Genomic DNA, 22440 nt, shown 5'->3' with positions numbered 1-22440 from the left:
CAGACAACTCCCCAGATACATTTCTAAAATGTGCATAAGAGGTGCATGGCTACAAAACCAAATGAATTTGAAAAGCATGCACAAAAATGCATAAACATTTCTGTACAGAAAATGAAAACTCACACAGAGCTGAGAAAGAATGGGCCAAACAATGGAAAAATGAATATTTTGACATAATCAGGTTGACTGATGTGCCCATTCCTATTTGTAATCAATAATAATAGTTTCATACAATAATATTAGATGGAATTGGTCATATTACATATTACTGAAGCAAATGCTTCCGTATTCCCCTGCTCCCCAAAAGTGCAGATCAAGATGACAACAATATAAATATTCCTGATTAGTTTTGTGGAGGATTGTAACTCTTCAAGACACTGATCTCACAACTGTTACTTGATCTTTCCAAGGACTCTGCACAATGCCCCCTGTACTTCTTTGTTCCTGAACCTGTAAATCAAGGGGTTGAGCACTGGAGTTACAATGGTGTGCATCACAGAAATCAGTTGATCCTCTTCCCTGGAATGAGTGGCAGAGGGCCGTATGTAAGTGTAGATGATGGTTCCATAGAAGATGCTGACCACAGTGAGGTGGGAAGCACAGGCGGAGAATGCCTTCATCCTACCACGAGCTGTGTGGATTTTGAGCACAGAGGAGACAATGAGGATGTAGGAGAGAAGTGTCAAGCAGAATGGCAGAATGATAACACATCCAGAGATGATGAAGGTCACCAGCTGGCTGATGGAAATGTCAGAGCAAGAGAGGAATAAAAGGGGAGGGATATCGCAAAAGAAATGACCAATTTTGTTGGAGTGGCAGAAACTTTAAGAAAAAGATCATTCCTGTGTTAATGATGGAATTGATGTTGTCAATTGCCCAGGGAACTGCCAGCAAACCCCTAAGTACTGGATGGTTTATGATGATAGTGTAGTGCAATGGATGGCAGATGGCTGCATAATGGTCGTATGCCATGGCCAAGAGGAGCACATACTCTGTACTTCCTAATGTGAGAAACACATCTGGAGTGCACATCCTATGAAGGAGATATTTTTCTCCCTGAACAAGAGGTCCCACAGCAATCTCAGTACCATGGTGGTGGTGTAGCAGATCTCAGTGAGAGAGAGGTTGCCCAGCAGGAAGTACATGGGAGTTTGAAGGCATTGGTCTATCTGTTTCAGTGCAATGATGGCTAGATTCCCCACCAGCGTTAACAGATAGACTAGCAGGCCTATGACAAAGAGGAGAGTTTGGTATTTTGGGTCAATGGAAAATCCAATAAGAACAAATGCTGTGACACTTGTCTGGTTTAAACTTCCCATAAGCTTTAGAGAGTCTACCTTCAGTCAGAATAGTGAGGCCTTTAAGGGTTTGATCTCCCAATTATGGTAGCTGCATAAGGCAGTCAGTCTCTGCAGTTGTAAATCAGTCTTTATTGATCACATCCAGACTTAGGACTGAAGGTAGAATACAGTCTGTGGGAAAACCGTTGCCTAATTTCCTAGCAGGATATGTAGGACCTTGTGGTTGCTAAAAATGCAAGATGAGTTAATCAACTTATATTTGCATTTTTTCATAAATCGTTAGAAGAGCACTCTAACAGTAGTTGATTACATATTGGAAAACAATGGGTATTCTAGTAAAACAGAAAAGTATAGCAGGAAAGATTGAAATTGGTTTTCCCCAGTCTTGGTAAAATAGCTTCTGCTTTCACACCATACAAAGCCAGAAGAATGAAATCCCATTCCAACCACCTAGCTGAAGCAGAACAGAGAAAAAAACATGACAATAGAAAAGCAAACAAACAAATCATATAACATTAAAATACGGAGATTGTACATCAGATATAAATGCTCAATCCTGATTGCATGATAGCACTTCAACGTGTTATATTTGAAAACCTTTACACCTTATGCGGTAAAATGTAATGAATTCCAGACATCCGGAAGCGAGAAATACAGAAAGCATTGTAATCCATACAATCAATCAGTGATTTAATACAAAAGTCCCAGTATTGGGAAACAATGCTTTCTGATAGAATAGCCACTGTTGCAACAGGCCAGCAAGACATTTGACTACCAATGCTCAGCACAAGCTCCACATGATTCATCTACATCCACAAATGCAGAACGTGTCCATTGCTAAGATGGTCTTCTGTATGATAGCGGTACAGAGCTGTATTCTGTGTCCTCAAAAATAGATTACTGGCAGAAGGAACATGAATGTGCAATCTAGTATTTAAGCTGAGAATTGGCACACTTCAAATCCATCCATGCTAGAACACACATATTTAATAGTGTAAACATTTGTGCATGAATGAATGTTTCGTATGCATTTAACAGGTCAATATTCTGGACAAACAGTAACTGGTAAAAAACAAAACAGTAGTACTAAAGCCCTAACATTACATTTCAATAGCTTCTCTTCCCCTGCTGTCATTCACAACCAATTCTACTGACTAATTAACCAAGGGACTAATTCTATGACAGCAGGGGGAGGGCATGGGATAATTTAGATTTCCAGATCTAAGGTTGGGAGCAGAGAAGGCCTCATATTTGGAGCTCTGCTTTCAGATCCCATTTCTCTCTTGATAGACAATGGAGAAAAAAGTGTCCTAGCTGCTTCTCTTGGTTACCAAAGTGACCTCAGAGAAAGGGCAAAAGAACAATTCTGGGCAGTTGGGGCAGAAATATGGCAGGATAGGAGGTATTCTGGTAGGGGTCCAGCTTCCCTTCAATCCAAATGCTGTAAATAGATGGCTGTTTTAGGAGAAAATGCAGAGCAGAATCTGCTGGGAGGTAGGGTTGTCACTGCTGCTACCGCTTAGCACAGAATGCTAAAACTATCTTAGCTGGGTTCCTTTCTGATTTATTTTTAAGCTTTTGCTCATTTTGCCTTGAATCCTGTCCACTGTTCCTCCACATTCCCATTCTTGCTTGATGTTCACTTCGCTCTGCTTCAGCTATACCATTAGTCTTCCACTGGACGCAGAGCAGTTGCTGCTAAGCAACCAATGCATAGAAAATTTAGTATATTTTCCATGGAAGATCTTTTCGAATTGAACAGAAACTAAATGAATATTAGAAGAATTCTCAAAGCTTGGAATAAACTAGACCTAAGATTAAAAAACACATGCACACGCAAATACACACACATCCATCCATCATAAACTTGCATTGCATTTTCTCCCAAAGAATTCAGACAGATTGTTTAGACTAGAATTAGTAATCCCTCCTTGAAGCTGTCTTCAGCTCCCCTCCCCTCCCCTTAGACTTGATTTTCCTGCAATAATGCTTAATTTTCTTCTTGTTCAAAGATTTTTATGTATAAAAAATAATGAGGAGGAGTTACCACTTTTCATTTGCAGGAGTTACCACTTTTGACAGGTGTCAGAATAGGGCTTCCTTTTGAACAGATACGGGACAGGTATCATGTGCATTCATAGATTTAGTTTCCTTTTCAAAAACAAAATCAAAGAATTCTTGACTGAATCTTTGTTTAGAAGCAATTATCCTTTAGATGTTTATCAACTGCAATAATTCCTGAAAATGGGATTGTTAACCACCCATAGCCCCACTCAAGATTCCCTTTCAGCTGTCAAAAAGGGGATCAGGAAAGGTGGCTTGCAGAAATTGCAATCACCAAAAAATCAAAGGAAATGGAAAATTTGCTGCATTGAGGCAGAAAAGGTTGACAAAAGATAGGTAGATTGACTGGATCTCTCTCTCCCCCTCTCCCCGTCTCCCCGTCTCCTTCTCTGTGTGTGTCCTGGGACATCCACTGAATTATCCTTGCATTGATCCAGTTTTGCTGCTCTAAACTTCTGCCTGATGCATCATGGCACGTTCACAGATAACCAATTCACTGTAGCTTATTGGCAGCCTGGGCTGGTGTGTCATGCAGATCAGCCATCAAGTCCCCTCAGCTTGACCTTCCACAGCTGGTGAAAGTCATAGCTTGAATCTGGAGTAGAGTATCCCCCTTTTCTTATTCCAATCCACATCTTTGAAACTGCCTTAGATTCAATGGATAGAGTCCTGGGTTTTCTGATCTGTGGATGCAAAATTTGTTCTTTTTCAAGTTAGCAATTGGCTCCTTAATTCTGTTACAAAGATAAATGGAATGAGTGAGGGCAGAACACACGATCCATTCACACCCTCACCCATCCTACTCATTCTTTCCCTTCTCCCCGCCCCTCTGGTCTTGCTGTGGCCGGGAGGGGGGAGAGGCAAGATGAAAGTACCACTATTGCTATCTGTACTGACCTGCTAAAGGTCGATAACATAGATAGCAGGAAAAAGAATCTGAAATTCATAGCCCAAGAGTTAGCCATTAGCCCAAATGGCTGTTGAATAGAATATTTTGGAAATGAATGCAAGTCATAGTACAAGTGCAAACATAATGTTAAGCACCATTGATTTCAGTGGCAAAGAACTGAGGATGTGATCAGCATTCACAGTGAAAACAAGTTCAAGTAAATGCAGTTAAGAAGTTTAAATCTGTAACAGTAAAAGCAATTCTTGGGGCAGTCTGCATGCCCCTGAAGGTGCAGCAATGTCAACAAGAGAGGATTGGCATTGAGTAGCACAGAAATTATACCCTTTCATTTCTTCCTGCACTGGTCCATCAAGCAGATGTAGGACTCAGAGAGAGTTTTACATAACAGCAGTGATTTGGAATGGCTGTTTACTAGAGCCAAACTCCTTTGGCAAGGTCCAACCATTGCAATTGTGTTTTGCAAATAACAACATGAAATTCACAGTATGTGATATAATTGTTTAATATATTGATATGCACCCACTCCCTTGTATTCAAACCAAAACAGAGCTTGCAATTGTATCATGAATAAGGAACAAAGCCTATTCAGGGAAAAGGGTTTGGATCGTGCAAAGCCAATTAACTGAATATCTGTTGAGTTCTTAGGATGACTTTCCTGAGTGCCCCTTGCACATCCTTGTTCCTCAAGTTGTAGATGATTGGATTAAGCATAGGGGTTAGGATTCCATAGAGCACAGGCAGCACAGGCTGCTGGGGATAAGAGGAGTTTGGATGTAGGTACGTGAAAAAGACTGTGGGAAAGTAAATATTAACCACAGTCAGGTGAGAAGCACAGGTGGAGAATACCTTGAGATGCCCTTCCTGGGTGTGGATCCTGAGTATACCAAGACAATGTAGACATAAGACACTAGAATAACCAGGAATCAGCCTGTGACTAATCCTCCACCTACCACAAAGATAGCAATATTATTGGCCTTAGTGTCTGAGCAGGAGAGCTGGAATAAGGGTGGGATGTCACAGAAAAAGTGTTGGATAATGTTGCCTCTGCAAAATGATAAATGGGACAACAGACTGGAGTGTACACCTGAGTTAGAAAAGCCAAGAATCCAAGCAGCTGCTGCAAGCCAGGCACAGACTCTGGGGCACATGAGCACATTATAATGCAGTGGATGGCAAATGGCTGCATATCGGTCATATGCCATGGCCCCCAGCAAAAGACACTCAATGCCACCGAAGGAGATAAAGAAAAACATCTGGGTGAAGCAGCCTGTCAGGGAGATGCTCTTGTCCTGAGACAGGTAGTTCAGCTGCATCTTGGGAACAGTGCTGGTTGTGTACCCAATGTCCACCACCGCGAGATTGCCCAGGAAGAAATACATGGGGTTATGAAGCTTCTTGTCCATGCTGATCAGGAGAAGGATAAGAAAATTCCCCACCAGGGCCACCAAGTAAATTACAAGAAAGAGAGCAAAGAGAATAAAGTGAGTGTCAGGCTTGCTGGAGAGTTCTAGTAGCATAAATTCAGCAACAGCTGTCCCATTGCACATCATCTCACATGGACGCTCCATCTGTGAAGAGCTATTGAGGGAGCAATTTTATTTTTCTTCCTCTTATCTTCAGGGCCAAAGTGTGCACTGTGAAATGTAACAGCCATATGTAGACAAACCAAACATTTTGCAAGCATTCTCATTTTTTTCCTTCCATAAATTCATTCTCACATTTCAGCTGGTCTTGATCCTTTCAAGTCTCTCAGACCCTCTTTCACTGGATTGGTATGGGACAGGATGGGATGTTTTGGGATGGCAGGAGAAAGGGAGGGAGGGAGGGAAGAAATCATACTTCCATGGTGCCTAAATGTTCCAAACACTAATGAATGGAACTTATAATGGGAAAAATGGATGCATTAATCTTTCCCTCCTTTTCCCCAGAAGAAGGGGGCAGACTGTTCAAACTACAAGAAGTGAACCCTCCTTGAGTTGTCTTCATGTCTATGAAAACACCATTGTTCATCTCTCTCCATTTGGACTGAGCCCAGCAGGCCTCTCTCACACCCTTTCAAGCTCCTCTCTATCAACAAAAGGGTAGCAGTGTGTTTATCCATGAAAATGAAAGGTGACATTCTTGGAAGACTGAAAGGGAAGAATAATAGCAATATAAGAATAATTTATCCATGTGACAGGTCAATATTCAAAACAAGCAGCAACTAATAAGGAACAAGAGTTGCAGTACTAAAGCCCTAATAGCAAATCGCTTTTCAGTAGCTTCTTTTCCCCTGTTGCCATTCACAACCAACTCTACTGACTGAATAACTTAACAAAGGGCCAAGTGTATGACAGCATGGGAGGGAGCAAGGACATGTGATCCATGTCTGCAAGCAGAGCTCTGACCTCCCAGCTGAAGATCCCTCCTTGCTGCTTCTTCAGGTTAGCATAGTGACCTCAGAGTCACTAAGGTGTAAAGGGGGAGAGGATTGGGGAGGTGGGGCAGGCATATGTCAGGATAGGAAACATTCTTGTGGCATTCCAGCCCCCTCCCATCCAAATGAGGCAGCTAGGTGGCTGTTTTAAGTGCAAATGCAGAGCAGAAGCTGCTGGGGAATCGAGATGCCTCTGCTGCTCCTGCTAAGCATAGAGCTTCAAAGTCAGCTTTGCTGGGTTTATTTCTGATGGCCCGGATTGGCTCAGCTCATTTTTGCACACACACATTATTCCTTGATGCTTGCTTCCCTCTGCTTCTACTCTTTCATTAGTCTTCTACTGGTGGGAAGGGTGTTGCTGCTACACTGCAACCTGACTTGGTGTAAGGTGCACTTCAATGTCCACAATAGTGTCCTGGATTCATAGAGTAAAACATTGAGAAATGTCTCTCTAAATGCACATCTGGATGAAAGCTGCTTCCTGAGTTTGCAAAGGGAGAAGTCTACAGTGCTATCCTGCTACTATCCTGACATGTCCCCTGACAAAGACAGATTTGAGGCTAGAGGCAAAAGAGTGTTTCCAAAGCTGAAAATGATTTCATGTTTCCCAGTATTTGCATTTAAATAGAAACTTTCCTATCTCCAGCCTTTTCAGTCACTACCTGAATTGCAGCAGGGTGATTCTACAAGATTAGCAGTACAACACATGTCCGCATTAAGTTATTAGTTAAAGAAACAAACAAGCAATTTGCTACAGAGACAGATTTGATTTCAACTCCAACTTTCCTCCGAGAAAAAAATGACTCAAGGCAGCTGGGGATGAATGAATACAGGAATGTTGTGTAATCTTGAAAATAATGATAAAAATCTATGTGTACATTAAAACAAACTGCACACCTAACATGTACTTAGAGAACTGTGCACAAAATTGTGTACATTTTCCATGTAAGAATGTTTACCAAGATTTGCAATGTATGTAAAGAAAAATTAGAAAACTATTCAAAGTATTGAATAAACTAGACCTAAGGTTAAACACGCACCCAGACCTACAAATACACACAAACACACAACCATCCATCCATCATACAAAGCTATTTCATTTCCACCCAGAGAATACAGGGAGTTTGTTTAGATCAGTATTCCCTCCTTGAAGCTGTATTCAGTCCTCTGAACAAGCCCCACTGCTTCTTTCTAAGTTGACGTCCTTATCATACTGGGCTATTTCAGGTTCTTTAAAGCTCTCCACCACAGATATAACGTAAGGGGAATGCTTATTTCATGGAAGTGAAGGGTGTCAGTCTTGGAAGAGTGAAAGGTGAAAGAGGGAGAAATGGAGATGCCAATTTTAGGTTTCTCAGACCAACAGATCCTCAAGTCCTCAACTGAGTTCCTTTCACTCTCCCCAAAATATGGCAAGATTGTTTTGGTAAGAATGCTGCAAGATCTGATTTGTTACCTGTGCTTCATAATACTTCAGGATGTTCAGAAGACATTAGTGTTGCCATCCACTGGCAACAGGCTCTTCACACACTGCACTGGAACTCTTTCACCAGCCACAATAACCCACATTCTCCTGTCTCAGTCTTTTAGAGGGTGACATGTATTTGTCCTCTGAGAAACTTCATCTTTCCATACAACCATGAAACTGCTGCAATCGCCATATGTCTTTGCTGTTCATCTTAAGCCCACTGAGGATGACATAACAAATTGGGGTGAGGAAAAGAAAAACATGGGGCTCATTACCATATTCTCTTGATGGAGGAGAGGAAAGCCTAAATCTGGAACTCATGCATGGTGCCCAAGGCTCTGGAAGCAAAATTAAACATTGAGGTTGCTGGTGTGTAACAGTAGCACATCCAAGGAACCATTGTGTACTGAAGACTATGCATTTCTTGGAGAAGTGGCCGCCACTGAACAATGTCTACCCCCGAGTCAATTTCTAGTAATGTTTGATGAAAGATAGTCCCTCATGTGACATCACCTGGCCTCTTGCCTTTCAGTTCCTTTCAATTCTCAGGGGCTAAATTCTGATGGGTGTGACTGAAGGTAAAACAGGTCAGGTCAAAGGTAAAGCTTTTGAGACATACCAGTGGCCTGATTGATGTTTGCTAATGAGAGCAGGATGCTGGGATATACATCCCCTGAACCCATGATCCATTTTGCCCTGCCCTGCCCTTTAACCTGACTCTCCTAAGAATGTGGTTACTTTACGACTTGCTCAAAAGATTCTGCATGATCAGAAATATGGAAAAGAATGAACTTCTCCATTTACATGAGTTCCCCCTTTTGGTTGCTGTCAAAATAAGGCTCCCTTTTGAAAAGAAACTGGACAGGTAATGTTGCATAGATTCATAGTTGCATAGATTCCTTTTCAAAAAAAAAAAAAAAAGCAAAGAATTCTTGACTAAACCTTTGCTTTCCCTTTGAGATGTATCAGCATCAATAATGCCTGTAAATGGGATTGTTAACCAGCAATAGTCCTCCTCTAGTTTCCCTTACAGCTGTCAAAATGGGGATCAGGAAAGGTGGTTAGCAGAGATTGCAATCAGAAAAAAGAAAAGGGAAATGGAAAACTCAGTGTACTGAGGCAGAATAGATTCACAAAAGATAGATAGATCTGGCCACTTTGTCCCCTGGGAAACCCACTGGAGGACCATTGGGTTGAACCAGTTTTGTTGCTAACCCTAACCCTAACCCTAAACCTCTGCTAGATAACACCATGGGTGGTTCAATGATAACCAATTCATTGTAGTTTATTGCCAGCCTGGGCCGGTGTGTCATGCAAATCACCCATCTAATCCTGTCATCCTGACCTTCCAGAACTGGTGAGAGTCACAGCTTGAATCTGAAGTACAGTATTCCTCATTTTAATTCTAATCCATATCTTTGAGTTTCTCTTACATTGAATCAATGGATAGAGTCCTGTGTATTTGGGCTGGTGGATGCAAATGTGTTTCTTCCCAAGCTAGCGTTTGGTTCCTTATTTTTATCCCAAAGGTAAACACAATGAGAGAGGACAGAGGTGATGGCCCTTGCCAATCCCTGCTATCTTGACCACACCACTGTGCCAGTATAAGTGGTGCTGAGGTGCACCGAAACCCCAATCTTCCATTCCATCCATTCCTTCATGCTTAATCCTCTTTTCCTTTCCATCAAGTACATGCAGGACTCATAGAGAGGTTTACATAACAACAGTTAATTACAATGGCTGTCCACTAGTGCCCACCTCCTTTGGCATGGTCCAGCAAGAACAATTGTGTTTTGTAAATAACAACATAGGATTCAAACCATGGAATATCATTGTTTTATATATTGATAAGTATCAATTCACTGGCATTCAAGCTAAAGCAGAACCTGCAAGTATATCATGAATAAGGAACACACCTATCTAGGGGAAAGGGACTGGGTCTTCCAAAGTCAATTAACTGGATACCCATTGAGTTCATAGCATGACTTTCCTGAGTGCCCCTTGCACATCCTTGTTCCTGAAGCTGTAGATGATTGGATTAAGCATAGGGGTTAGGATCCCATAGAGCACAGACAATACTTGATCCTGCTGCTGGGAATAAGTAGAATTGGGTTTTAGGTATGTGAAAATGATGGTGACAAAGTAAATATTAACTACAGTCAGGTGGGAAGCGCAAGTGGAGAATGCCTTGAAGCGCCCTTCCTTGGTGCGGATCCTGAGGATAGCCAAGACAATGTAGACATAAGACACTAAGGTAACCAGGAATGACCCCATGCCTAAACCTTCACCTACCAGAAATATAGCAATTTTATTGACCTTGGTGTCTGAGCAAGAGAGCGGGAATAAGTGTGGGATGTCACAGAAAAAGTGATGGATAATGTTGCCTCTGCAAAATTTTAAAAGGGACATCAGACCAGAGTGCACACTTGAGTTAAACAAGCCAAGAATCCAAGCAGCTGCTGCAAGCCACGCACAGACTTTGGGGCTCAGGAGCATGCTATAATGCAGTGGATGGCAAATGGCTGCATATCGGTCATATGCCATGGCACCCAGCAAAAGACACTCAGTGCCACCAAAGGTGATAAAGAAAAACATCTGGATGAAGCAGCCTGTCAGGGAGATGCTCTTGTCCTGAGACAGGTAGTTCAGTAGCATCTTGGGAACAGTGCTGGTTGTGTACCCGATGTCCACCACTGAGAGATTGCCCAGGAAGAAATACATGGGGTTATGAAGCTTCTTGTCCAAGCTGATCAGGAGAAGAATAAGAAGGTTTCCCACCAGGGCCACCAAGTAAATTACAAGGAAGAGAGAAAAGAGAATGAAGTGGGCGTCAGGGTTGCTGGAGAGTCCTAGTAGCACAAACTCAGAGACAGCTGTTCCATTGCACATCCTCTCACATGAAAGGTCCACCTGTGAATACATACTGAGGGATCAATTTTATAGCTCTTTTTGTTACCTTAACAAAAGCATTCAAAGCGTTCTTATGTGTATCATCTCTTTCAGATTCTCTTAATTGCAATTCCTTAGTTCTTCTTAACCTCTCTTCCCTCTCAGTCCCTGTTTCACTGGAAAGGTCATGGGGGAATGGAGTTGGAAAGGACATTATAGGATGAGGGGAGAAAGGAAGCAAGCAAGCAAGCAAGCAAGGAAGGAAGGAAGGAAGGAAGGAAGGAAGGAAGGAAGGAAGGAGGTTTGGCATTATATTATCCAAATAAAGAAACAGATAACTCACAAAGATAATTTTGTCTGCACCCTCAATTTCAATTCAAGAAAAATTGTACTGAAAGAAACTAGAGGGAAGTGAATTGAGAAATGTGGTATAATCATGAAAATAATGTTCAAAAATGTATTAGACTGGAAGGCAGTGCTTAAAACATACCATGTCAGGCCAAACTGCATTCAAAATGCATGCATTTAGAGAAATGTACACAACATTGTGTGTATTTTCCATGTAAGATTATTTTTCCAGATTTTTAATATATCTAAAGAAATATTAGAAAAATGCTCAAATTTTTGAATAATCTAGACCTAAGGTTAAATACACACACACACACGCACGCACGCACGCACACAAACATCCATCCATCCATCCATCCATCCTTCATACAAAGATGTTTCATTTCCGCCCTAAGAATGCAGGCAGCTTGTTCAGACCAGAAGAACCCTGTTGCTTTTTTCTAGGCTGACAGCATTACCATACTGGGGCTCTCTCAAGTCCTTCAAAGCTCTCCTCCAAGGACTTAAGGTTAGGGGAATGGTTATTTCATTCTCCTTATCAAAACCAAGTGAAGCGTGTCAGTCTTGGAAGAGTGAAAGCTGAAAGAGGGAGAAATGGAGATGCCAATTTTAGGTTTCTCAGTCCAACAGATCCTCAAGTCCTCAGCCGAGTTCCTTTCACTCTCCCCAAAATATGGCAAGATTTTTTTGGCAAGAAAGCTGTAGGAACTGCTTTGTTACCTGTTCTTCATAATACTTCAGCATGTTCAGGGGACATTAGTGTTGCCATCCACTGGCAACAGACTCTTCGGACTCTGCACTGGAACTGTCTCACCAGCCACAAAAACCCACATTCTCCTGTCTCAATCTTTTAGAGGGTGACATGTATTTGTCCTCTGGGAAGCTCCAGCTTTCCCTGTAACTATGAAACTCTGCTGCAATCGCCGTATGTCTTAGCTGTTCATCTTAAACCCCCTGAGGCCAGCAGAACTAATTGGGGTGAGCAAAGGATGAACATGTGGCTCATTAACATGATCTCTTATTGCAGGAGAGGAAAGACTGAAATCACGCATGGTTCATGGTGGTACCCAAGACTCTGGAAGCAAATTCAACATTGCGGTTGCTGGAGAATAACAGCAACACATCAAAGGGACCATTGTGCACTGAGGACTTTGCATTTCCCAGTCAAAAGACTGTCTCCAATATTCATCCCCCCACCTCCCATTCCCAAATATTTTGCTTAAAGAAAATACCTCATGTGGATGGTGAACTTCTCGTGAATGGTTTCTCAGAACAACAAATTTGACACTGTGATCAGATGCTGAACTGCAAATATCCTGATGTCCCAGTCATTTTTATAAGTTCAACTATGAGAAGCAGTTGGAGGTCTTAGTAAATTAAGAAGGAAAGTCCCAGCTCCATATGAAAATTGAAATAAAAGCTGTTGACTTTTGGTTCGTACATAATTCCAATAATAAAAGTCTTTTAAAGAGTGGGTATTGCTACAGCTGGAGAGAGAGAAGGAGAAATAGAGACTGTGGGAAAGTGAAAGAAAAGAGGAATTTCTTCACCAGAAGTGGAATTCTGGTGGTGGGTGTGACTGAAAGAAAAAGAGGTCAGGCCAAAGGCAAAGCTTTCAAGCCAAACAAATGGCATGAGTGATCCTTGCTCCCAAAAATAGTGTGCTGGTATTTAAACCCCATTCACACAAAATCCATGTGTCCCCTCCCCTCTGCTTCTTTCGGACTTGACTCTCCTAAAAGTCTGATTAATTTTCTTCTTGTTCCAGAGATTCTACATATGGAAGTGAGTGAACCACTCCATTTGCAGGAGGTACCACTTTTAACAGGGGTCAGAGTAAGGCTCCTTTTAAACAGAGATTTGACAGGTATCGTGGGAATTCATACATGCATATTCTCCTTATCAAAACCAAGAACAAAGAATCATTTCCTTAATCTCCATTTAAGTGGAGTCACCCTTTTAACTATTGTCAACAGCAGTGACTCCTGTAAATGGGCTTGTTAACCATGGATAGACCCTTGCTATATTCCCTTTAGGCTGTTACAATGGGGATCAGGAAAGGTGGTTGGCAGACTTCACAATCTCCAAGAGGGAAATGGGAAATTCAATGTATTGATCCAGCAAAGGTTGAAAAAGGATGGATAGATTAATTGACTGTATCTCTCTCACCCTGTCTCCCTGTCTCCCTGCCTCCCTGTACGTGAGTGTGCGTGTGTGCACATGCGTGTGTGTGCATGCAGGGTTTTGTGTGTGTCTGTGTCTGTCCTAGGACACCCACTGGAGGATCTTTGCGTTGAACCAGTTTTGCTGCCCTAACCTTCTGTCAGATGCTTCATGGCCTGTTCACTAGATAAACAATTCACTGTAGCTTATTGGTACCCTGGGTTGGAGTGTCATGCAGATTACCCATCAAGTCCCCCTCATCTTGACCTTCCACAGCTGGTGAGAGTTACAGCATGAATCTGGTGTACAGTATCGCCCTTTTCTTATTCCGATTCACATCTTTGAACCTGCCTTAGACTCAATGGGTATAGTGATGGGTATTCTGATCAATGGTTGCAAAATTTGTTCTTTTTCAAGTTAGCCTTTGGCTCCTTAGTTCTGTTACAAAAATAAATGGAATGGCTGAGGGCACAACACAAAATCAATTCATACCCTCACCCTCCCCACAGCAAACACAGAGAGAATGAGAGAGAGAATTGGGAAGAAAGGGAGAGAATGAGTGGGGTGGGTGAGGGTAAGATGAAGGTATCCCTATTCTTACCTGTTCTGACCAGCTAAAGGTCGATCAGGTAGGCAGTAGGAAAAAGAATCTGAAATCCATAGCCCAAGAATTTGCCCATAGCCCAAATGGCTGTTGACTAGAATATTTTGGAAATAAATGCAAATCATACTAGTCATATTGCAGCTGCAAACAGAATGTTAAGCACAATTGATTACAGTGGGAAAGCGTTGAGGATGTGATCAACTTTCACAGTGAGAGCAAGGTGAAGGAAATACAGTTAAGAATTCCAAATCTATTGCACAAGATTAATTCTTGGGGCACTGTCCATGACTATGAAGGTACAGCAATGTCAGTAAGAGAGGGTTGGCACTGAGTAGCCTGGAAATTATTCTTCTTCCATTCCGTCCTGCACTGGCCCATCAAGCAGATGCAGGACTCAGAGAGTTTTACAAAACAGCAATGATTTAGAATAGCTGTTCACTAGTCCCTATGTCCTTTGGCGTGATCCAACCCTTACACTTGTGTTTCGTGAATAACGACATGTGATACAAAATGTGTAATAATATTGTTTAATACATCAATACGCATCCAGTCCCCTACATTGAAACCAAAATAGAACTTGCAATTATACCATGAATAAGGAACTAAGCCTATTCAGGCAAAAGGGTCTGGATCTTGCAAAGCCAATTAACTGGATATCTGCTGAGTTGTTAGGATGACTTTCCTGAGTGTCCCTTGCACATCCTTGTTCCTCTAGCTGTAGATGAGTGGATTAAGCATAGGGGTTAGGATCCCATAGAGCACAGGCAATACCCAATCCTGCTGCTGGGAATATGTAGAATTGGGTTTTAGGTATGTGAAAATGATGGTGCCAAAGTAAATATTAACTACAGTCAGGTGGGAAGCACAAGTGGAAAATGCCTTGAGACGCCCTTCCTTGGTGTGGATCCTGAGGATAGCCAAGACAATGTAGACATAAGAGACAAGAATAACCAGGAAAGAACATATGATTATACCACCATCTAACACAAAGGTATTAATTTGATTGACCTGAGTGTCAGAGCAGGAGAGCTGGAATAATGGTGGGATGTCACAGAAAAAATGCTGGATAACATTGCCTCCGTGGAATGAAAATTGGGATATCAGACCAGAGTGCACACTAGAGTTAGTCAAGCCAAGAATCCAAGCAGCTGCTGCAAGCCACGCACAGACTCTGGAGCTCATGAGCATGCTATAATGCAGTGAATGGCAAATGGCTGCATACCAGTCAATGCCAGGTCGATCAATAATAAATCTTCCCTCATCCATGACTTGATTGTGGATGAGGGGGCCGACCTGGCTTGCATAACGGAGACCTGGGCGGGAGAGGGAGGGGCTGTTGCCCTCTCCCAATTGTGCCCGCCCGGGTATCTGGTTCAACACTGTTCACGCCCAGAAGGGAGGGGAGGGGGAGTCGCGTTGGTTTACAGAGCCTTCATCTCTCTCACGGGTCTTCCGGTCCCTTTGAGACCAGGGCTGGAGTGCCTCTACTTGGTGTTGGGCGAACGAGACAGATTGGGGATTCTATTGGTGTACCGTGCACCTTTCTGCCCAGCAGTCTCCCTATCTGAGCTGACAGAGACCATCTCGGATCTGGTATTGAGGACCCCCAGGATGTTGGTCCTGGGGGACTTCAATCTCCATGCCGAGTCTGGACTGACCGGGGCGGCTCAGGACTTCATGGCCTCTATGACGGCCATGGGCCTGTCTCAACACGTCATTGGCCCTACCCATGAACGTGGACACACTCTGGACCTGGTATTCACGATGGGGCAGGTAGAGGATGACCTGAGGGTGAAGAACTTATGTTTGACTCCCCTGTCATGGTCAGATCACCTCCTGGTGAGGTTTGTGCTCGAGAGCGGCCTCTCCCTCTATAAGAGTGCGGACCCGATTGTATGGGCCGGCCCCAGGAGCCGGATGGATCCGGATGGATTCCTGGGGGCCCTGGGGGAGTTTCCAGCTGACAAGACTGGTGCTCCTGTCGAGGCTCTGGTCGAACTGTGGAACGGAGAGATGACCAGGGCTGTGGACACGATCGCTCCTAAGCGTCCTCTCCCACCAGGCAGAGTCCGCTCTTCCCCTTGGTATACACCTGAATTACGGGCGATGAAGCGAGCTGGGAGATGGCTAGAGCGTAGGTGGAGGAAATCACGGGATGAATTTGACCGAACACACTTGATAGCCCACTATCGGGCCTATGCTGTGGCGGTGAAGGCGGCGAAAAAGAAGTTTTTTTCCGCTTCCATTGCCTCCTCACAATGCCATCCAGCGGAGCTTTTTTGAGTGGTGCAAGGCCTGGTTCGCCTGGGTCCTAAGGAAGATCCGATGCCACCCTCAAAGGCCCGCTGTGACGACTTTGCCAGGCATTTCAGGGAGAAAATCACTCAGATTCGTCACGAGCTGGACTCCACTAATGAATCAGAGGTCTCTGAGGAGTTGCCAATGCCACCGTCTGGTCCAAAATTATTGGAGGAATTTCAATTATTGCGGCCCGATGATGTGGACAAGGTGCTTGGAAGAGTACGTCCCACCACTTGCCTATTGGATCCTTGCCCGTCTTGGTTAATAAATAACTCCAAGCACGGGATTGGGACCTGGATTTTGGAAGTGGTTAATGCTTCTCTGAGGGAGGGTCGAGTGCCTGCCCCTTTAAAGGAGGCGGTAATACGACCGGTCCTGAAGAAAGCGTCACTGGATCCAGAGATGGCCACTAACTATAGACCTGTGGCCAACATCCCGTTTCTGGGCAAGGTGTTGGAGCGAGTGGTGGCGGGACAACTCCAAGCACTCTTGGATGAAACTGATTATCTGGATCCTTTTCAGTCCGGCTTCAGACCCGGGTACAGTACTGAATCTGCCTTGGTCGCCCTGTACGACGACCTGTGCAGGGAGAAGGACAGGGGGAGTACATCCCTGTTGGTTCTTCTGGACCTCTCGGTGGCTTTCGATACCATCGACCATGGTATCCTTCTGGATAGACTTGCGGGATTGGGGGTTGGAGGCACTGCTTTGCAGTGGTTCCGCTCCTATCTCGACGGTCGATTCCAGAAGGTAGTGCTGGGGGACCATGTCTCTACGTCATGGCAGCTATGCCATGGGGTACCACAGGGCTCCATTCTATCCCCTCTGCTATTTAACATCTATATGAAACCGCTGGGAGAGGTCATCAGGAGGTGTGGGCTGCGGAATCATCAATACGCTGATGATACCCAGCTTTACCTCTCATTCTCCACTAATCCAGGTGAGGCAGTGGCTGTGCTGAACCGGTGCTTGGCCGAGGTAAGGGAATGGATGAGGGCCAATAAACTGAAACTCAACCCAGACAAGACGGAGGTCCTGTTGGTTGGCAGATCGGGTTTCGGAGAGGGTGGATTTGACCTGGTCCTGAATGGTGCAACACTCCCTCTTAGGGATAAGGTCCGCAGCTTAGGAGTACTCCTCGACCCGGAGCTTTCATTGGAAGCTCAGGTGACAGCGGTAGCGAGGAACGCCTTCCTTCAGCTTCGGCTGATTAATCAGCTGCGCCCCTACCTGGAGTACGACTGCCTGGCGACGGTGACACACGCGCTGGTGACTTCCCGCCTAGACTTCTGTAACGCGCTTTACGTGGGGCTTCCCCTGAAGACAGTCCGAACACTTCAATTGGTGCAAAATAGAGCTGCCAGGTTGCTGACGGGGACGGGGCGTTATGCTCACATGACTCCAGTCCTCCATCAGCTTCACTGGCTTCCCATTGAAGCCCGGGCCCAATTCAAGGTGTTGATTATGACCTACAAAGCCCTAAACGGCTTGGGTCCTGGCTACCTGAACGAGCGCTTATGTCCGTATATGCCCGACCACCCTTTGAGATCTGCGGGAGAGTCCCTTCTCCGGGAACCCTCCATGAAAGAAATTAGGAGAGTAAGTACCCGGAGGAGGGCTTTCTCTGCGGTGGCGCCCAACCTATGGAATTCACTCCCCAAAGAGGTCCGCCTGGCACCGTCGTTACTGGTTTTTCGGTGCCAGGTAAAGACCTTTTTATTTAAACATCATTTCAATTGTTAAAACATATGATCTGGCCTGGGCAACTTCTTCTTCCTTCTCTTTCTCCTCCTATATTTTTATTTTATACTGATAATTTTAATTTTGTATTTGTAAATCAATGTATTTTTTGTATTTTTATATTTAATGGTAATTTATTATGTACTATTGTATTTCAATGTATTTTATCATGTTGTAAGCCGCCCCGAGGTTTCGGCAAGGGGCGGCATAGAAATGTTATAATAATAATAAAAAAATAATAATGTCATGGCACCCAGCAAAAGGCACTCAATGCCACCAAAGGAGATAAAGAAAAACATCTGGGTGAAGCAACCTTCCAGGGAGATGCTCTTGTCCTGAGACAGGTAGTTGAGCAGCATCTTGGGAACAGTGCTGGTTGTGTATCCAATGTCCACCACCGCCAGATTTCCCAGGAAAAAATACATGGGGTTATGAAGCCTTTTATCCAAGCTGATCAGGAGAAGGATAAGAAAGTTCCCTACCAGGGCCACCAAGTAAATGGAAATAAAGAGAACAAGGAGAATGAAGTGGGTATCAGTGTTGCTGGAGTGTCCTAGTAGCACAAATTCAGTGACAGCTGTCCCATTGCACATCTTCTCACATGGATGCTCCATCTGTGAAGAGATATTGAGGGTGCAATTTTATTTTTCTTCCTCTTATCTTCAGTGCCAAAGTGTGAGCTGTGAAATATAATAGCCATATGTAGACAAACCAAACATTTTGAAAACATTCTCACTTTTTTTTTCCTCTCATAATTTATCTCATTCTCGCATCTCAATGACCCCAGGTCTCTCAGACCTGTTTTCCCTGGATTTGCAAAGGGGAATGGGATAGGACAGGATGGGATGTTATTGGATGGGAGGAGAGAGAGAGAGAGAGAGAGAGAGAGATCATATTTCTATGGTGCCAGAAGCTTGGGAAGCTGTTGTGTCCCAATATGCAGCATTGTTAAGTATTTGCTCTTAACATTTTTTTATCTTACAACATATATTAAAAAAAAAAACCTCTTAGCAACTTCCTTGCCATTAACAGTCAATAGTAAGCCATCTTTGACCTAAGGTAGATTGAAACATCAGCTTACTCATATTTCCTGTGTGTAGTAAAACAGATCTCCAACTGTGTGAGTGGCCTAAACATATTTTCTATGGAAGGAAAGGTTTAGGAGTACTCAGGCTGTTGCTTGATTTCTCTCAGAGAAACTATTCATAGCCTTGGATGTAAGATTCAAAGCAGTCATGTATCCCAAACTTATTGGTGTGGACAATCCTTGTTTCCCATTCTGTAAACATTAGGATGGATAGACATTGTCTAATTTTGGTATTCAAACCAATATACAAACCAAAATCAGTTAACCTTGAAAATTTGCACTACTCCTGTATCCATATCAGTTCAAGACAGCTTGGTTATTATTCAATAGGTTTTTCTGTAACTGCTGCCACTACTGCTGGATCTTTGAACATTTTAAGAAAAAAGTTGCATACCTGAAATTTGCAAGTATTTTGTCAATATAAAATAAGAAAAAATGCAGAAAACTGGGCCAATTGCAAACTGAAATATCCATATTAATGAAAATAAAATCAACATGCTTGCAAAGAATGTGAATATAAGGCAACAGTGCATACAAAATACATGAATTTTGGAGAAATGCATGCAAAATTGTGCATACATTTTAATGGAAATACTTGGACAAAACTCAACATTTGGGATGACTCTAAATGGGCATTTGAAAACCCTCTAAATGCATGTAATGAACTGAACTTACAATGGGAAAATGGACACATTAATCCTTCCCCCCTTTTCTCCCAAAGAGGGAGGCAGAATGTTCACACCTCAAGAGGTAAATCCTCCTTGAGGCTGTCTTCATGTATATGAAAAAGCCATTGCACATCTCTAGCCACATGGACTAAACCTAGTGGGACTCTTTCATATCCTTTGAACCTTGGATTCTTGGAAGTGTGCAAGCTGTACAAAGTTGAAATGGATATCCTAGTTTCTGAACTCTCAAAACACTAGTCCATCTAGTTATCGACAGCCATCTAGTTACTGACAGTGGTGCTTTCAACCTCAAGAAAATAAGGCAAGATTTCTTTGGTAAGAATTCAGTAAAAACTGATTTGGCACCTGTTAGTCACAAAACTTCAAGATGCAAGAGAGGCATTGGAGCTGTCAGACACCCTGTACTGAATTCTTCTTTCTTGGCATTGGAATTGTCTCACCATCCAGAGTAGGATTATGAAAATCGATGATGAATAATTTAAGGTCATATACTTCACTATTTTAAAGAGTTGATTTCTTCCAAGCTGAACCTTCCAGCTGTATTGGACTGTAACTGCCATCACTTTGAGCCAGAGTGACAATTGGAATCATGTTTTCCAGAAGTAGTATTGAATATATACAGTGCACCAAGGAATTCCAAAACAGTTACAGCAATTTAACCGAGTGTCTTAAACCAGTTAAACTCTTAAGCATATGGACCTCTTTTTCATCATGATGTATTCCATAAATCTCCAACCCAGCTAAATAAATGCACAATCAGGGCCAGCTCTTGGCTGCAGACTTCCACAAACAATGCCTCACAAAGTAAACATTACATAACAGCAATAATTATGTACGAAGTATTTATACAGATCCTATGTCCTTCCCTTGCATCTGTACAAGCAATTGAGGAACAGGCATGCATGAATTGGGAATTGGACTGGAGAGAGTAAGTTTCAGTCTTGAATTAGAGACTCAGGAGAAGTCCAAGGGAAACTCCTCTCTCAACCTCATCTTTCTAATTCTCTTTTTGAGAGTCTATGAAATAGGTAACTAAACCACTGCATATGTTTAAGATATACATGCATGCACGTGTGCATATATTTTATTATAGTCTTACCTGTTCAGAACCGTACTTTGTGTTCCATTTTGGAAGTTCAGCAATAGCCCATTATGAAACCACATCCCAGAAAAGGTCTAGATAGAGAGGAGACTTCCTGACCCATTCCCACCAACACAAGCAGCTGTTCTCTGCCTCCTTTGAACTTCAGCTCAAGGCTTTTAAAACTCAGTATAAGTGAAGATTCTGGTGAAATGTGCTGAGGGGAACTGTAGAGACATACAAATAGCATCACCAGGGAGTTGTTTTTTTAATTAATGAGGTCTCTCTTTCTCGCTTCCCCTCTCCCACCCCTGTGTGCGTGCATGCGTGTATGTGCATGCATACTCACAAGTTTAAGTTGTATTCAAACTGCTGTATTTAATTCTATCTTTTGTCTTACTGTTAAACCATCCTGAAACTATGGTAAAAGGTAGAGGTTTCCCCTGGACATTAAAGTCCAGTCATGTCTGACTCTAGGGGTGGTGCTCATCTCCGTTTCCTAGCCGAGGGAGCCAGCATTTGTCTGCAGAGAGTCTCCGTAGTCATGTGGCCAGCATGACTAAACACTGAAGTGCATGGAATGATGTTACCTTCCCACCAAAGTGGTACCTTTTTAAATACTTTCATTTGCATGCTTTCAAACTGCAAGGTTGGCAGGAGCTGTGACGGAGCAATGGGAACTCACCCCATTGTGCAGATTCGACCCGCGACCTTTTGATCAACCAGCCCAGCAGCTCAGCAGTTTAAACCATTGTGCCAAACTATGGAAAGGGATTGTCTAAAAAAGATTTAAGTAAATAAATAAGTTCTAACTTCCAATATTCTTAAATCTGCACTGGAATTTTCTTTACAGGTTTCAGATGGAGAAGGCTTAAACCCAAGGACAGCTCTGCTCTGACCTGGCACAGACTGCAGTGCAATACATTCGTACTATTCCTGCTGACAAAATACTTCCTTTAAAAATGTATGCCCTTATGGAGTGTCTTGCCCTGATGCATTGCTTTCAATTTCTTGTGCTCAGCTGATACAGAGAATAGATGACTTTGTAGCCCTGCAGCACTGCTCTGCATATCTCCAGCCTTTTCAGTCACTATCTGAATTGCAAGAGGGTGATTTCACAGGATTAGCAATGCAACACATGTCCACATTAAGTTATTAGTTAAAGAAAATTGTTACAGAGCCATATTTGATTTGAACTCCAACTTTCCTCCAAGAAAAAAACAACTCAAGGCAGCTGGGGATGAATGAATACAGGAATGTTGTGTAATCATGAAAATAATGATAAAACATGTATGTGTATATTAAAACAAACTGCATACCAAAGCATGTACTTAAAGAACTGTGCACAACATTGTGTACATTTTCCATGTAAGATTTTT

At 43.0% G+C, this 22440-nt stretch overlaps 3 protein-coding genes and 1 pseudogene across 3 annotated transcripts; all 4 read right to left on the bottom strand.

The window, feature by feature from the left end:
* Positions 1 to 392: 392 nt before the first annotated feature.
* On the bottom strand, positions 393 to 4720 carry LOC123033444 (putative olfactory receptor 2B8). Its single transcript, XM_044450046.1, is given in 4 exon segments — positions 393 to 824; positions 826 to 1016; positions 1019 to 1337; positions 4688 to 4720. Coding segments are annotated over 4 exon segments (975 nt in total).
* A 173-nt stretch (positions 4721 to 4893) lies between these two features.
* Positions 4894 to 5822, bottom strand: LOC123033443 (annotated as a pseudogene).
* A 4311-nt stretch (positions 5823 to 10133) lies between these two features.
* On the bottom strand, positions 10134 to 11048 carry LOC123033350 (olfactory receptor 1020-like). The gene has a single exon (XM_044449954.1). It carries the CDS (start codon positions 11046 to 11048, stop codon positions 10134 to 10136), a length of 915 nt encoding a protein of 304 aa, XP_044305889.1.
* Positions 11049 to 14874: 3826 nt separating this feature from the next.
* LOC123033351 (olfactory receptor 1020-like) lies at positions 14875 to 18797 on the bottom strand. Its single transcript, XM_044449955.1, has 2 exons — positions 18446 to 18797; positions 14875 to 15392 (listed from the first exon to the last, which is right to left on the bottom strand). The coding sequence occupies exons 1-2, from the start codon at positions 18795 to 18797 to the stop codon at positions 14875 to 14877; spliced, it is 870 nt and encodes a 289-aa protein (XP_044305890.1).
* Between the last annotated feature and the right edge of the window lie 3643 nt (positions 18798 to 22440).

Source organism: Varanus komodoensis, unplaced genomic scaffold (genome assembly GCF_004798865.1).
Source record: "Varanus komodoensis strain SLA01 unplaced genomic scaffold, ASM479886v1 scaffold62, whole genome shotgun sequence".
Classification (NCBI taxonomy): Eukaryota; Metazoa; Chordata; class Lepidosauria; order Squamata; family Varanidae; genus Varanus; species Varanus komodoensis.
This window is presented reverse-complemented; position numbering and strand designations above follow the sequence as displayed.

Bases quoted from the DNA above. Each gene is read 5' to 3' on its own strand.
- LOC123033350 (XM_044449954.1), bottom strand. From the start codon at position 11,048: ATGTGCAATGGAACAGCTGTCTCTGAGTTTGTGCTACTAGGACTCTCC.
- LOC123033351 (XM_044449955.1), bottom strand. From the start codon at position 18,797: ATGTGCAATGGGACAGCTGTCACTGAATTTGTGCTACTAGGACACTCC. The intron at 15,393-18,445 runs TATTATTTTTTT...ATCGACCTGGCA, and splicing joins TTTGCTGGGTGCCATGACAT to TTGACTGGTATGCAGCCATT.